This window comes from Mustela nivalis (assembly GCF_964662115.1).
Source record: "Mustela nivalis genome assembly, chromosome: 10".
In the NCBI taxonomy this organism is placed as follows: domain Eukaryota; kingdom Metazoa; phylum Chordata; class Mammalia; order Carnivora; family Mustelidae; genus Mustela; species Mustela nivalis.
In genome coordinates, this window is record NC_139029.1 from 101,753,067 (window position 1) to 101,766,132 (window position 13,066).

General features: G+C 47.5%; 2 protein-coding genes across 11 annotated transcripts in view; both read right to left on the bottom strand.

The window, feature by feature from the left end:
- Positions 1-1,765: 1,765 nt before the first annotated feature.
- OLFML3 (olfactomedin like 3) lies at positions 1,766-6,163 on the bottom strand. The gene is made up of 3 exons (XM_082685032.1): positions 4,342-6,163; positions 3,371-3,656; positions 1,766-3,059 (listed from the first exon to the last, which is right to left on the bottom strand). The coding sequence occupies exons 1-3, from the start codon at positions 4,453-4,455 to the stop codon at positions 2,239-2,241; spliced, it is 1,221 nt and encodes a 406-aa protein (XP_082541158.1). The 5' UTR covers positions 4,456-6,163; the 3' UTR covers positions 1,766-2,238.
- HIPK1 (homeodomain interacting protein kinase 1) overlaps positions 6,163-13,066 on the bottom strand; it is a 52,749-nt gene continuing 45,845 nt past the window's right edge. For 8 of the 10 annotated variants that reach the window (XM_082685002.1, XM_082685003.1, XM_082685008.1 and 5 more), the window contains 2 exons: positions 12,425-12,555; positions 6,163-11,092 (listed from right to left, as the gene is read on the bottom strand). In XM_082685002.1, the coding sequence (XP_082541128.1) occupies positions 10,604-11,092; positions 12,425-12,555 (620 nt within the window). In that variant the 3' untranslated portion in view covers positions 6,163-10,603. Of the gene's footprint in view, positions 11,093-11,585; positions 11,721-12,424; positions 12,556-13,066 lie in introns of those variants that run through there. The other 2 variants (XM_082685009.1, XM_082685010.1) reach the window with 2 other exon arrangements.

The following is a 13,066-nucleotide window of genomic DNA, read 5'->3' on the forward strand; positions in this document are numbered from 1 at the left end:
GGCTCCAGAGATTTCTGTCCTTTCAGAAAAGTCTCAGTGAACTTTTCCAAAGAAAATTGAAGGAAAAAAAAAAGGATAATACATTATATGTTTATTAAAAAAATTAAAATAAAACCCTGCAAAAAAAAAAAGGGGGGGGGTGTTTTTGCCTTTCTCATTGACGATGGAGGCAAAGAAAGACGCTACGAAGACGGGCCCCCACATGGGAGGCAGAAGGTCCTGGTTTTTACATCCTGCTCCTCATACTGATGTCATGTCCACACAGTCTCAGAGCTGTTCCCTTCTGAGGGTCATCCAAAACCCATTCCTGATGTTTGCAGCCCTATCAAGATAACTCACAGACTCTCGACTGTGAGGCTGTGACTCTCATACTGTGAGGGTATCACGCTTATGAGGAGTGAGGAGACCATCCTCCCCACGTGCACACACATACAGTGACCCCCGCTGGGATGGGACCCCTCTCTCTACAGGCCTCCAGGGAGAGCTCCCTCCTCCACACCCCTCCCCTGCACCGCCTGCTGGAGCCAGATGTTCCGTGGGCAGCCCCCTCTGTGGGTGACAGGCGGTGATTACTGTTGCCAGCCCCACATTAGGAGAGAATTGAATGGGAGAGAGCCCCCACCCGCCCCGGGCTCCTTACAATAGCGCCTTTGTGAGGTGCTTCGCTGTCTCTCCTTTCCCTTCTTCACCAACCTACGTCAGGGGCAGCTCTGCCTGGGGAGAGAAGAAAAGAAGACAAAAGGAGGATCACAGGGCCCTGGCTGATCCACCCTATCCTGGAGGGGGGGGGGGTGTCCTTTAGGGAAAAGACATGTTCCTTTCTCCTCCCTCCCCACACAGAGGTCAGTGACTACCAGGCTGTCTGAGGTCTACTCCAGAAAGGCAGGGCATGTTGTCCATCACACTGCCTTGCTCCGGGGTGCAGAAAGGGAGCATGGACCTGGGCTGGCCACCCGCACCCCCACCTCTACCACCACCACTCCCCCACCCCCAGGGAGGGACCAGACTCCCAAAGCCACGGACTTCCTCTCCGGATCCCTCTCCCTTCCCCCATGGCCTCCTATAATCCTGAGCCTGAGGGCCAGGGCAGGAAAGGGTTAAGTTTCCAGGCCTCCTGGCCAGGCTTCAGCCAGGTTCCAGGACTGTGGTGGGGGTGACCAGAGGGATGTGTTGGGAAACTGGTAAAGCTACCATCTGGGGCATGGTCGCTGGCCCTCCTCCGGGCCCAAACCGCAGACGCCGTGGCAGCAGGAAAATCAGCGCGTTTTAGAGCAAGCTCCATTGTGTAACCGGCCCTGGGGGACTGCCCCAAGCTGGAGAGGGAGTGGGGCTGGGGCTGGGGGAGAATCCACCTCAGAAGTGAGACCCGAGGTTCTTTCCCCAAACACATTTGGGGCTCTGGTCTTCATTAGAGTCCAGGGGGACTCAAGTCCATGTTATGATTTAAACCCTCTGAGAACTGGAATGGGAAGCTCTGCCCCTGGGCCCCAGTCTGGCAGCCAAGGGCAGCGCTGGGAGGGCCACTGTGGAGGAGAGGTGGGTGTGGAGGGAGGCCTTCCCTTGGCCAGCCTCCTCAAGTGGCTTCCCCAGGCGCCTCACGGTAAAATCTGTAACTCGAGAAGTCCCCTCTCCCTCAGCAAGAGAGCCCAGCCAAATCCCTCATGCGGCTTACGGCTTACGGAGTGGCAGTGGGGTGGAGAAGGAAAATGCGGGGTCACAGAGAGAAATCTGAGCTGAGGGCCACCCCCAAACACACACAGGCGAGGAGCAGTGGATTTTCCTTTTAATGCAAAACCTTGCAATACAAAATGATGTGGAGAAAGCCCCCATTCTCCGGGGCACTAAAAGGAAAAGGGCAGAGAGCCAAAGTCTCCTCCTCCTAGAACTCTCTCCCTCCACCGGACTTGCACTGAGGCGAGAAATATTCTGTTGCCCGTTTGCTGGGGCTGCCCCCAAAGGAGGGTCAGAGCTCTGGGTCTGCGTGGCCTTTGGCCTGAAATTCATTGCCAGGGGGCAGGAGGGGAGCAACACTTGGGGTTTTCTCTCTTTCAGCTCTGAAAAGATCTCTCGAGATCTAAGGTCCCACAGGAAACGGAGGGGCTATGAGAATCTGGCTTCCATTGGCTGCGTTTATGGGCCCCAAACTGCAAGTTGCCCACATCTGGACGAGGAGCAGGAAATGTCGCAGGGACAGAAATGTGTAGAGGTGAGGGAGATTCAACCACCAGAGCTAGGTGCTCAGACTTCTTCCTCTTTCCTTCTCATCTCCAGCTTATAGACAATCTGGTAGCCATCATCCCAGGCGTAGAGCTGGCGCTCCCGGGGGTTGTAACGGAGGCTGGCATGGGCCCCATATCGGCGGGGGAAATATGGGAGTGCCGCCCTTTCGGGAGTCAGGGTGCCGCTGGCATCAAAGGAGCACTGGATGCGGGCGCGGCTGGCAGGGCGGGTGTTATAGACAACGTACAGTGTCCCACAGATGACAAAGGCAGCCTCAGCATTCTCTCTGGGACATGGGGTGTCCCACTGCTGCTCGGTGTCCAGGGTCTGAGGGTCTAACTTGGCCAGGCACAAGTGCCTGTCATCTTCCCGAGTGGCATAGACAGCCCAAAGGCCCTCCTCGTCAGCAGCCAGGTCAATGTACGTGTCTGCCGTCAGCCCGTACGGGGGGATCAAACCCTCTGCCGGGAACACCGAGCTGTCCACCACGGTCCGGTTTGCCAAATGGAATTTGATGAGCTGCAAAGTGTTCTCCAGCTCACCTCCCCCTCCAGGTCCTCCAGGCGGCCTCCGGGCATAATAAAGAAAGCCACCATACACCAGCTGCCCCGTGCCTACCCAGGGGAAGGGCACCCGGACCCGGGAAGCTTTCCGGGCAGCCATGGCGAGGGTGAAGTCCCGCAGCCTTGGGAAGACAAAGGCTGTGTCATTCTGTGTCCCATCTAATACATAGATCTTCTCTGTCGGCCCCATTGGATCCTTGGTCCATAGACCAGCCGGGCCACCGAACCGCTTCAGGATCTTCATTGATCTCACCTGAGAGATGGTGTAGCCACAGTCTGTCGGGGACGGAGAAGAAGAGCACAGGACAAGACAATACACACATGAGTTAGATGCCCGCTACGGGAACCCCCCAGGGTGGGCCGCGTTGAGGACGGCTGCCGGTGGACGCCTCCACTCATACAGAGGATAGGGAAAAGGGTGCCCCAGAGGTCTAGGTCCCCAGAAATGCTTGCAATGGACCTGTCATTATAGAGTCTCCTAAAGCAGATTCCAGAAGATCACACCAAAGTGTCCTCTGGGACAAGGAGAAAAACAGGGAAGAGCCAAGGCAGAATACATGCCCTGAGAGTGGCAGGCCTCTGCTTACCTGTCAGCATATCGTACTTCTCGTTTCTTCTGCCCTTGCCTTTGATCCCAGGGCCTCCGGTCACCTTCTCATCAACTTCCACACAGGGGAGAGCTGGGTTCTGGGTCTCCAGATAGTCAACCTCCCGCTCCAGACGGTCCACTCTCCCCGAAATGCTGTCAGCCTCAGTCCTGAGGGCCTCACGCTCCTTCTCGGCCACCTCCAGCAGCGGCAACATCTTGTTCTTGAAGTCTCTCAGCTCAGCGGCATGCCGGCTACTTTGGTCCTGGCACTGGGCCAGCCGTTCCTGCAGGGATAGGGGCCAGGAGAGGGGCTGAAGGGTTACCACTCCCAGGCAGGGAGAGGCCCAACCAGGGAGTGAGGAACAGGAAAAAGCACAAACTCAGCCAGAGATTAACTACCCTCCAACCCCCACTGAAGGGAAACCAGATGTTCAGAGATGCCAAATGTGCAAAAAACCCAGCTGGGATCACCTAGGCCTCGACCCCCCACTTCATGTCCTCCAAGCCGCTGTGGGTGGCCTAAGTCCAGGAGGGTAGTAAGGGGTCTCGGCTCCCCTGTACTGGTCTCCTCTTGGGAATGAACAGATTTCAACTTGGGAATGCCACAGACTTCAAACTGTTAAAAAGACACAAAGCTGCAGATTCTCTGGGAACTTCCAACTCTCACAGAATCATCAGCTGCCCCTGAGATGCTGTCCTGCCATGCTAGCTCTCATGTCCGCGTCCTCAGTCCCCTTATCCCACGCAATCTTAGGGTAAAACACAAAGGCCTGTTTGCTTTGGAATCGCTCTGTCGTTGCGAGGGAAGGAGGAGGGCTTGCACTTATAAGGATACCCTTAATAAGAGTTTTCTGTATGTCCTCACAGAGCCCTGTCTTGCCATGTCCCCAGATCCCTGACACACTGGGTGAATCAGCAAGAGATGGGAAGTCCTTCCCACCTGGCCCAGGAGAGAAAGGGGTCACTCACCTCCAAGGCAGCTAGTCGGCGTTCCATGTACTCCACAAGGTGGTGCTGCTGTCCTTGAAGGGGTTGAAGCCATGATAAAAGGAACAAGGTGACAAGAGGCGTGCAGGGCCCCATGGCAGCAGAACGGGGCCGGAGTAGGAGTGTGAGGTCCCGTGCCTTTTCCACTCAAGCCCGCGGCTTAGCTTTGGAGGCGGGGTGGGGGCGGTGCCTTCTCTCTTTCTGGATCTCGGGTCTCTCTCACTACTCTGGAATGCTTTCACAGTCTCCTCAGAGCCCCCACCCGCTCCTTTCTGCCTGGACTGATCAAACACAGATGGCCCTATGGCAGAGCAGCCAGAAGCCTTAACCGCCTCCCGCCTAGGATGCAGGCTCCCCAGGAGAGGGGAAGAAGATGAAACCCCAGGGCAGAGGCCTTCCGGGCAGTCACCCAGATAAAGGAGCTAGCAGCAGGAGGGAGGAGCCCCAGAGTACACTCAGCAAACTCTATTCCTGTTTTAGAATGCATGCGTCCTTCCAGTCAGTGCTGGCTTCTTAAGAAACATCCATCATTAATCTTTTCCTTTCCCAGCAATAATAGCATGAATTGTTTTCTGCCTTGTTGAGTGGAAGCTGGAAGCAGGAGAGATGAGGTTTGAGGGGAAGAGGTGGGAGAAAAGATCGGAGGTCCCAGCTACACTACCTTCTTCTATAGCTCATTGGCGCCATCTTGTGATAGGCACCTGGTGTCATCTCAGGATTCACAGGGACACCAAGGCTTAGACCTCAAGTTCCCAAAGTGAGCCAAGCAGATTGAGTTTACAGGGCTTTTCATCATTAAAACACAGATTTCCCCACAGACTTACCCAACTACTTAAGGGGCTATCCCAATCTCTCTCTGATTTAGCCTAAGGAAGAGAATATAACTGAGATTTAAAAACAAACAAAAACAAACCCAGATCACTGACAAGTTAAATTAATTCTTGATTACCTGGTAGTGAGATTGATGGCAGAGCCTTTCTACTTGGCTTTCTCTTACCTGAACGCTTCTAGGTACATTCTCTTACCAAAACTGGGGAACGTTCAGTGAGTCCACCCTGGTTTCATGCTCATTTATTTAGGAAAAAAAAAATTGGAAAAATAGAATGTGTTGCAGTCTAAATCAAAATACATGTGTTCTGACCAATGGGAGAAAAGAGCTTATTGATCATTTCTCTTGGTTATGGTCCAAAAGTGTTTCTAAATGTGTCTCATCTCTATATCCCAACCATGACTGCAGAACCCCACAATGAATTAATGGCCATTGTAGGGTAGATGTGGCCTGAAACATGTGTCCAAAAAAAACCAAGTGTATATAGCGTTTATTCAGAGACCTGCAGTGATTGATCTAGATAAATCTCTAGTTCTTTATCAGGAGAAATTTTCTTCACTTTAGGATCAAGAGAAATCTAATCAGAGGGGCTCCTTCTCCAAAAGGACTTCTAACAATGCAGCTTGAAAGGTGGAAAAAATAGCGTCTTCTGTGGTGGTTCTGATTTTCATTACGATACTTCAGACGGTTGGTGGAATGTGCTAGGAAACAAAGTTTAGTTATCCTGGGTCTGAAGTTCTGTCTCTTTCAGAGGGACAGGACCAGATGATCTTCAGTTAGGGCCCAGACACTCCATTCTTGGGCAGTGTTTTCTATCAACTCTGATTCATTTCCATTGTGGATATTTGTATGAAAGATGGATTTGCCCCTAAGCCACCACTGATGTTCAGATGTGATGTACTTAGCCACTCCAAAGATGCCATTTTTTGGTCCCTTTTGCACCCCCCCTCTAAAAGAAGTCAAGAACAGCCACATGAATCAGAAAATTTACCCATTTTATTGATGCATTGCAATTGCTCTACATTTTACCATATTATGTAGAAAATACTGAAAATACAAGCTACTTTGTAAAACCAAAGACAAACATTGAATCCAAAGATAAACTATGTTTTACACAATGGACCCTTTTCCCGTAGTTAGTATTAAATTTTAAATATCTATTTCTTTTGTTAAAATGATTATTTTACATACTCCCTAAGTACATCTGCATTACAAACATAGCTCAATAATTCTCAGAAACTGTTTCTAGAGGCTTGTTGTAAAAGGAAGCACACAACCAGAAAAGGGAGAAAGCAAAAAAAGTTTAAATCGCACACAATAACTAGCATATCAAATACATTTAATAAAGTTGAAATTCCATTGCAATATCAAGGATTCAAAGCAGAAATACTAACATTACATATAATGTACATATAATGTACTGCTACATGTAGTGAGATTATTTTTCAAGCTGAATCAAAACCACACATTATATAAAGTTTAGCGACAAACAACCATGTGGACATGCTGCACCAACCATCAGTTTAAAAAAAAAAAAAAACAAAACAAAACCCAAAATAGGAAGCAGGCTTGGGCCATTCCTGTCACTGAGAGGCATTTCATCTCCTATCCTAAAACAAACCAACCTAACCAGTGGGTTTTTGCCCTGGCTCAGGGCAGTCAAGCTGAGCCCCTCTAGTGGAGGAGGATGGATGGGCTAGAACTGTGTGAAATGGAGTTCTGATTTCTGGGGCTGGTATCTGAGCTGAGCACTGACGCCAGTGTCCCCTCCTGGGAGCTATTAAAACTCTGGAGTGATCAAGTGTCCTGATGAGCCCAGAGTGGCTGTACTTAAGCCTTCCCCCCTTTCTCTCTCACCCTGAAGGGGAGAAGCTGGAAGCACAAGTTCTGAAAGGATGTAAAGTCTGAAGCTGGCCTGAGGTTAGGCCACTATGACCAGGTGCCAGCTGCTCACTGAATTCACAGGGCTTCCCCCCATCCTGTCAGGGCTGACAATGTGAAGCCCACGGACAGATTCTAAAGCCACATTGAGCACTGTATTCATTCAGCAGACACAGATGGATTTTTATCTTGGTAAATTTGAAATGCCGATTTGCAGGTTAAGGCTGAAAGTTTCTAAAATTCTTAAAGCCACGACTGCTAGTACAGATGTTTCAGATAACAATACACACTCTGGGTATTGTCTTTTCCCCATGGAGTTAGTTAAGACTTGCACCTTAAGTGGTATCTACTTACTGGACGGGGGGCGAGAGTGGAATGTTTTGTAACCCCCCCCCCCCGCCCCATATCTTATTTGTCACAAAAACAACAAATCTTTTATCCCTTGTAGAGGAAAGATAAGGAATAAAAAATGTTTCTACTAGAAACTAGGTCTGCCTTTGAACAAGAACGTTTGGCAAAAAAGAAAACACAAAGATCACACACATTGACCAGAAAAATGTGTAACATTAGTGATGGAAACTATACGAGCTGCTTCGGTATCTTCACCAATACAGCAGTGCAAACACAACTCAGGAGAATGACCACAAGAAGAAATAAGAAAGAAAGAGAGAGAGAAAGAGAGAGAGAGAGAGAGAGAAAGGAAGGAAGGAGAGAAGAAAGGAAAAGAAAAAAGAAAAGGAAAAAAAAAAAGAAAAACGAAGAAAAGAAAAGAGAAAAAGCAGAAAACACCAACATGTTCCTGGTAGGCTGTACTGACTATCTGCCCCATCATGGAAGCCCTTACTCTTTACAATGAAGAAACTCCAAATACCTTGACAGCTCCTCGGTGTTCAACCCGGTACAGAGCTTGCTGACCAGGCTCCATGAAATCTCCCATCTCCATCCTGCACCTCCTTGACGCCATCTCTACAAAGAACCAGTCCTAGACTTAGCCCTCAAGTACATAATTTTCAAATCAGATGGAACACTTCTCTATCTTAGAGTTAACCTTCTTCCCCCAAATCTTTTATGGGCAGGAACATCCCCATCCCCAGTACCCTCCACTTGACCCAGATCCATGCAGGAGCTGAGAGTACAAGGACAATTTCACAGCCCCAAGAATATTCAAGTTGTTAAAAAGAAACGTCAGAAGCCCGATGACTCAACAGGCTTTGGTTCCTTTTTAATATTCTTCACCGGCTCAGAAACCTTCCTGTGAGTTCCCTGTCACCAGCGGCATCACAAAACTCCTCCTCATAGTATGGGGACATGGTAAGCAATACAACAGGCTCTTTGGTATAAACAGATCTGTTATATGTTTTTTTTTTCCAACAAGCAAATATTTTACTAGGAATGGCAACTATTTGCAGGAAGGACTGCCACATGGGAAAAGGAAAAGAAAAATCTCATTCTAAAAGTGATTGCACATACTTTAAAGAAAAAGAAAACCACCATATATTTCATATTGGCTTGACTCCTCTCACCTGCTTCCCAAATTCTCACAGAAGCAAGGTAGCAATGCACCGTGAGAGAGCCACGTGGGGAAAATGCTTCTGTGAGAACTCAGCTGAGATTCCAGACTGGAAAGGGGTAGACATGGTGCTAAAGGAGAAAAGCTGCTGTTTTTATTTTTCAACGTCGGCAGGGAAACTGACAACAATGCATTTACACGACACAGCTACTAATCCTGTTCTGATAAATCCCAGTGAACAGCTTAGGGTCCACAAGGGCTTGCTGGTCCATCCTAAGGCAAGCTCACTGTAAACTCTATGAACCACTACATTATCATATAAGGCACTACAATAAGGGAAGGAGGAGAAAGGGAAGAAGAGACACACACTGAACAACTCCTCACCAGACACACCTGTGCAAAACAATTCCAAGGGTCTCCTCTCCTTGCAGGCAATGCCCCTGCTCATTCAACACTACAGTAATATGCTCTAATATAATTGCAATTAGTTCACATACATTCCAACAAGTATCAGTTCATTTTGGTTTAAATACAATGGAGACATCCATTCCATCTCCGGGGTAACACTGGAGGATCAGATACACACTAAATACACAGTTCAAGTGTAATCACTACACATTTGATTACAAATAACATTTTGGGTTAGCAGGAAAAATTGCTTGTTATATTTTTCTAATCAATATGTACATATTTAATTATGCAAAATATTAAAACACCACCATTACAAAACTTCTAAAATATTTTTAAATTCAGTAATAAATTTTTAAAATATTTTTTGCAATTCCTACATGCACTTATTGTATAAGTCTTAATAAGAGAGCATTCAATTTGCTGCTGGCATACAAAGGAAGCTACTTTAAAGTATAAAAGCTATACACAACGTTCTTATCTGGTTTCAGATTCTTTAGCTTTCTCCCCAAATAAATCATAGAACAGAAGGGAGAGATGAGGCAAAGAGAGAGAGGTGTATTATTGAAAATTCATATTAATCTTTAGGCAAAGCTCACCAATGCCAACAACCTTTAGGCAAAGCTCATCGATACCAGTATCGCATAATACAAAGAGATTTTGCATATAATAAGACAACCACCACCATACAATAATAACGACCTTAATGGCTTTTCCAATAATAAAATTTAAGCTGAATCAGAGAGAGAAATACTTTTAAAAAATAACTTAAGAAGACTGCATGGTACTTCATTTAAAAAGAGTAATAATACCTAGTGCTTTCACGGTAGGTATGGATTCTCTCACACTAAGTTACCAGCAAATGGTGAGCTGCCTTTTGAACACTACTTTACAATAAACACAGGAGCAACTGAGAGAATCCCAAGAGTAATAAGGAGCAGTATATAACCAGTTTTACGAAAATAACAATTGCCCAGTAAGTATAACATGACATGAAAAGCAACTAAACACTGTAGTCTAATGTCCCATAAGGAAAGGTAAAATTTTGAGAGGAGAAATGCCTGATAGTCAAATACAGACTTGTGTAAGCTGCTCTTAAAAGAGGCAATTAAGTCTTGGTTTTTAAATAAGCAAAAAGTGATGATTTTTCTTTTCTCACTTGTTACCAGATTTCAAGTCATTTTCTATCAGCATTTTTCCTCTGACCAGCAATTACAATAAAATAAAGTTAAATAAAGAGGGGCTTCACTTGGTCTTAAAAACATTTATAGAAATCAAGTCAGAGAGAAAATATTTTTCAAAGGGTAACTTCAGAACGATCTCTCTTCCTTGGTAACTGCAGAAGATGGGCATCTGAACTCTTCCAAATACCAAAAATGCTGTCACAAAAATAAAGAATTAAAAAATAGGGCAGACTTTGGGAGACTACAACAATGCAGTCAACACTAAGACAGGTTCCCCAGAGAAAAACCTTCTGCTTCAGTGGGCCCCTGCAGAACAAGTTGCTGGCTAAGGAGTTTCAAGAGGGGCCTAAGGGAGGAGTTCATCATAGCCTGTTATTAAGAACTCAGGGCCAGAAACAGGCAGCCATGACCCCTCCTCCCTCTGCTCACCAACTACAAATAGGAATACTGGCTGATCTTGGTCGGACTCAGTGGGTATCCAGTGTAAATTGTTGAGCCTCGGGAAGACCCAATGTAGGACTGGGTGGCAAACTGGTGTTGGTACTGAGCAGGGGCCACACTGGCAGAAGTGAGAAGGCTGGGCCCAACGCTGACAGGGACCTGGTGCACCAGAGTGCTAGGGTGGGTGCTATAGGCTGCAGCATGCCTTGAGGAGCCCTGGGGAGAGAAGAGATGAGCAATGGAGCTGGTGGAGCCCAATGCAGCAGCAGAGGTGGGGGCAGCATACGTATACAGGTGAGGCTGGCTCGGCAGGTGAGCAGGGGCTGGGGCCAGGTGTGGGTGACCCGTCGAGTGTAGTGGGCTGCCATGCTGGAAGGCGTAGGGGGCCTGGGAGAGTGGGGCCACAAACGCCTGCTGCCTGCGGGGGGCAGGGTTGCTGCTTCTCTCCTGCGAGGTTGGAGCTGACGATGACTGCTGGTTCTGGAAGGAGGAAGAAGGAGGTGAGGAACCTTGAGGTCATTCCGGTTCGGGGATCAAAGGCCAAGTGGAGAGTTGAGGTTCTAACCTGTACTGTTCCTGGGCTGCCACAGCACAGAATCTCCCAGACTGGCAATGCTGTCAGAAGTCAGACCCCATCCCTCCACCTCTTGGTAGAACAGATCCTAACCCAGCCCAGATATCAGCAGTTTGCTCTTAAGTACAACAGAGGCCACGGGGGAATCAAGAGTTCACGGTGGTGGGGGATGTGTGTGTCTGGGTGGCTCAGTGGGTTAAGCCTCTGCCTTCAGCTCAGGTCATGATCTCGAGGTCCTGTGACTGACCCTGGATCGGGCTCTCTGCTCAGCAGGGAGCATGCTTCCCCCCTCCCTTTGCCTGTCTCTCTGCCTATTTGTGATCTCTCTCTCTCTCTGTCAAATAAATAAAATAAAATCTTAAAAAAAAAAAAAAAGAGTTCACAGGGTTACCCACTCCTGCAAGTTAGTAAATGTTGACTCAACTCACCCTATTTTGGTGCCAGGGAATTTGAATTTTTCCTAACCTTTCTTTCTTGCCATTGTTTTCTTTTGTTCTCCTCTAAGTTCTTCATATCCCTCTTGACTTGTGGAGCCTAAAACACATGCACTAACTCGAACTGACATTTGCACTTGCGTGTGCTATCTCTCTCTCTCTCTCTCTCTCTCACACACACACACACACACACAGTTACATCCTCATGTTTACACTTTACTACTGGTAGACATCATACAAGCACCAGAATTTTAGCTTAAGAAAGAATAAATAGTACCTCTTTTACAAACAGAATAGTGTCCCTCCCCACCCTATCAGATCACATACTGGTAGCGGGGGGGGACATCTCAGACTCAAGGCAACACACAGCACTAGAACCAGTTGATGAAGTAGCCACAAAGCTTTGCACTGTCTCTTGCCTCAAGTAATCGGTGTGAGGCTCAAGGTTATTTATGATCTGGGCGATAAAGGAAGAGAACCTGGGAGCAAAGCATGTGGTGGTACAGAAGCATGCATGGACTAAAGCACCTGAGGCTCTTCCTAAATTCCAGACATTTCTCTAATCTTCCAGGACAGTTTAGGGAGGTCTGATGGAAAACCTGGAATGTGCATTCTCAACACACTTACAGAGGGAATAAAGGGTCATAGCACATGCAGACATGACGCAGGCCACAGAACACTAAACGGTCTGACACAAAAGGGGCTTCATTTGGCTTTATTCAGCAGTCCAGCCAGAAGCAGGGTTCTCCAGAGAGTGACAGTAGGGAGGGCCCCAAACAGAAGGCAGCAGCCCCTAGCGCTTACCTGGCTAAGGTTGAGTGGCTGTGCTGTGCTGGTCCCCCCGCGTGGAGCTCGATACCCTGTGGGGGTGATACAGCATCCAGATGACTGCCCACTCACTGAGGCCACTGGCTTGGTCTTACTGCTCACAAGACCTAAAAAAAGGGTCAGACCATAATGAGTTATGAGTAGCCTTAGCTAAACCTCAGATGGCATCATATTCATCAGTCCACATCTGAAAGAGGTTTGCAAAAGTTAAGGTTTCATGTGTATCTTATTTCCTCAATTACGTTTATACCAGAGGAACAAAAACTGTACAACCCATTTCTTTTCTGGCTTGCTACAAAGCTTCAAAAAGGATCTTCCAAAGATTCACTTTAGTAAATCTTATCCAGTCTCTTATAATGTGCAAGGCACTACTGGAAATACAAACACCAGTGGGACACAGTCACTATGCCCCCAAGGGGCCTAGAGTTTTATGTAGGAAGGGGTTAAACAAGTATAGAAATGGCAATGGGAAACTGAATAAGATGTTGGTAATACTTAGAACATTTAGGTGTCAAAGGGGCTTCAAAAGAAGGTACAATTGGATCTTGTTGGGCACTCACTAGCTTCAAATTCTAAGAAACTGCAGGCCAGGTGGATAGAAGCAAGATCAATTTCAAA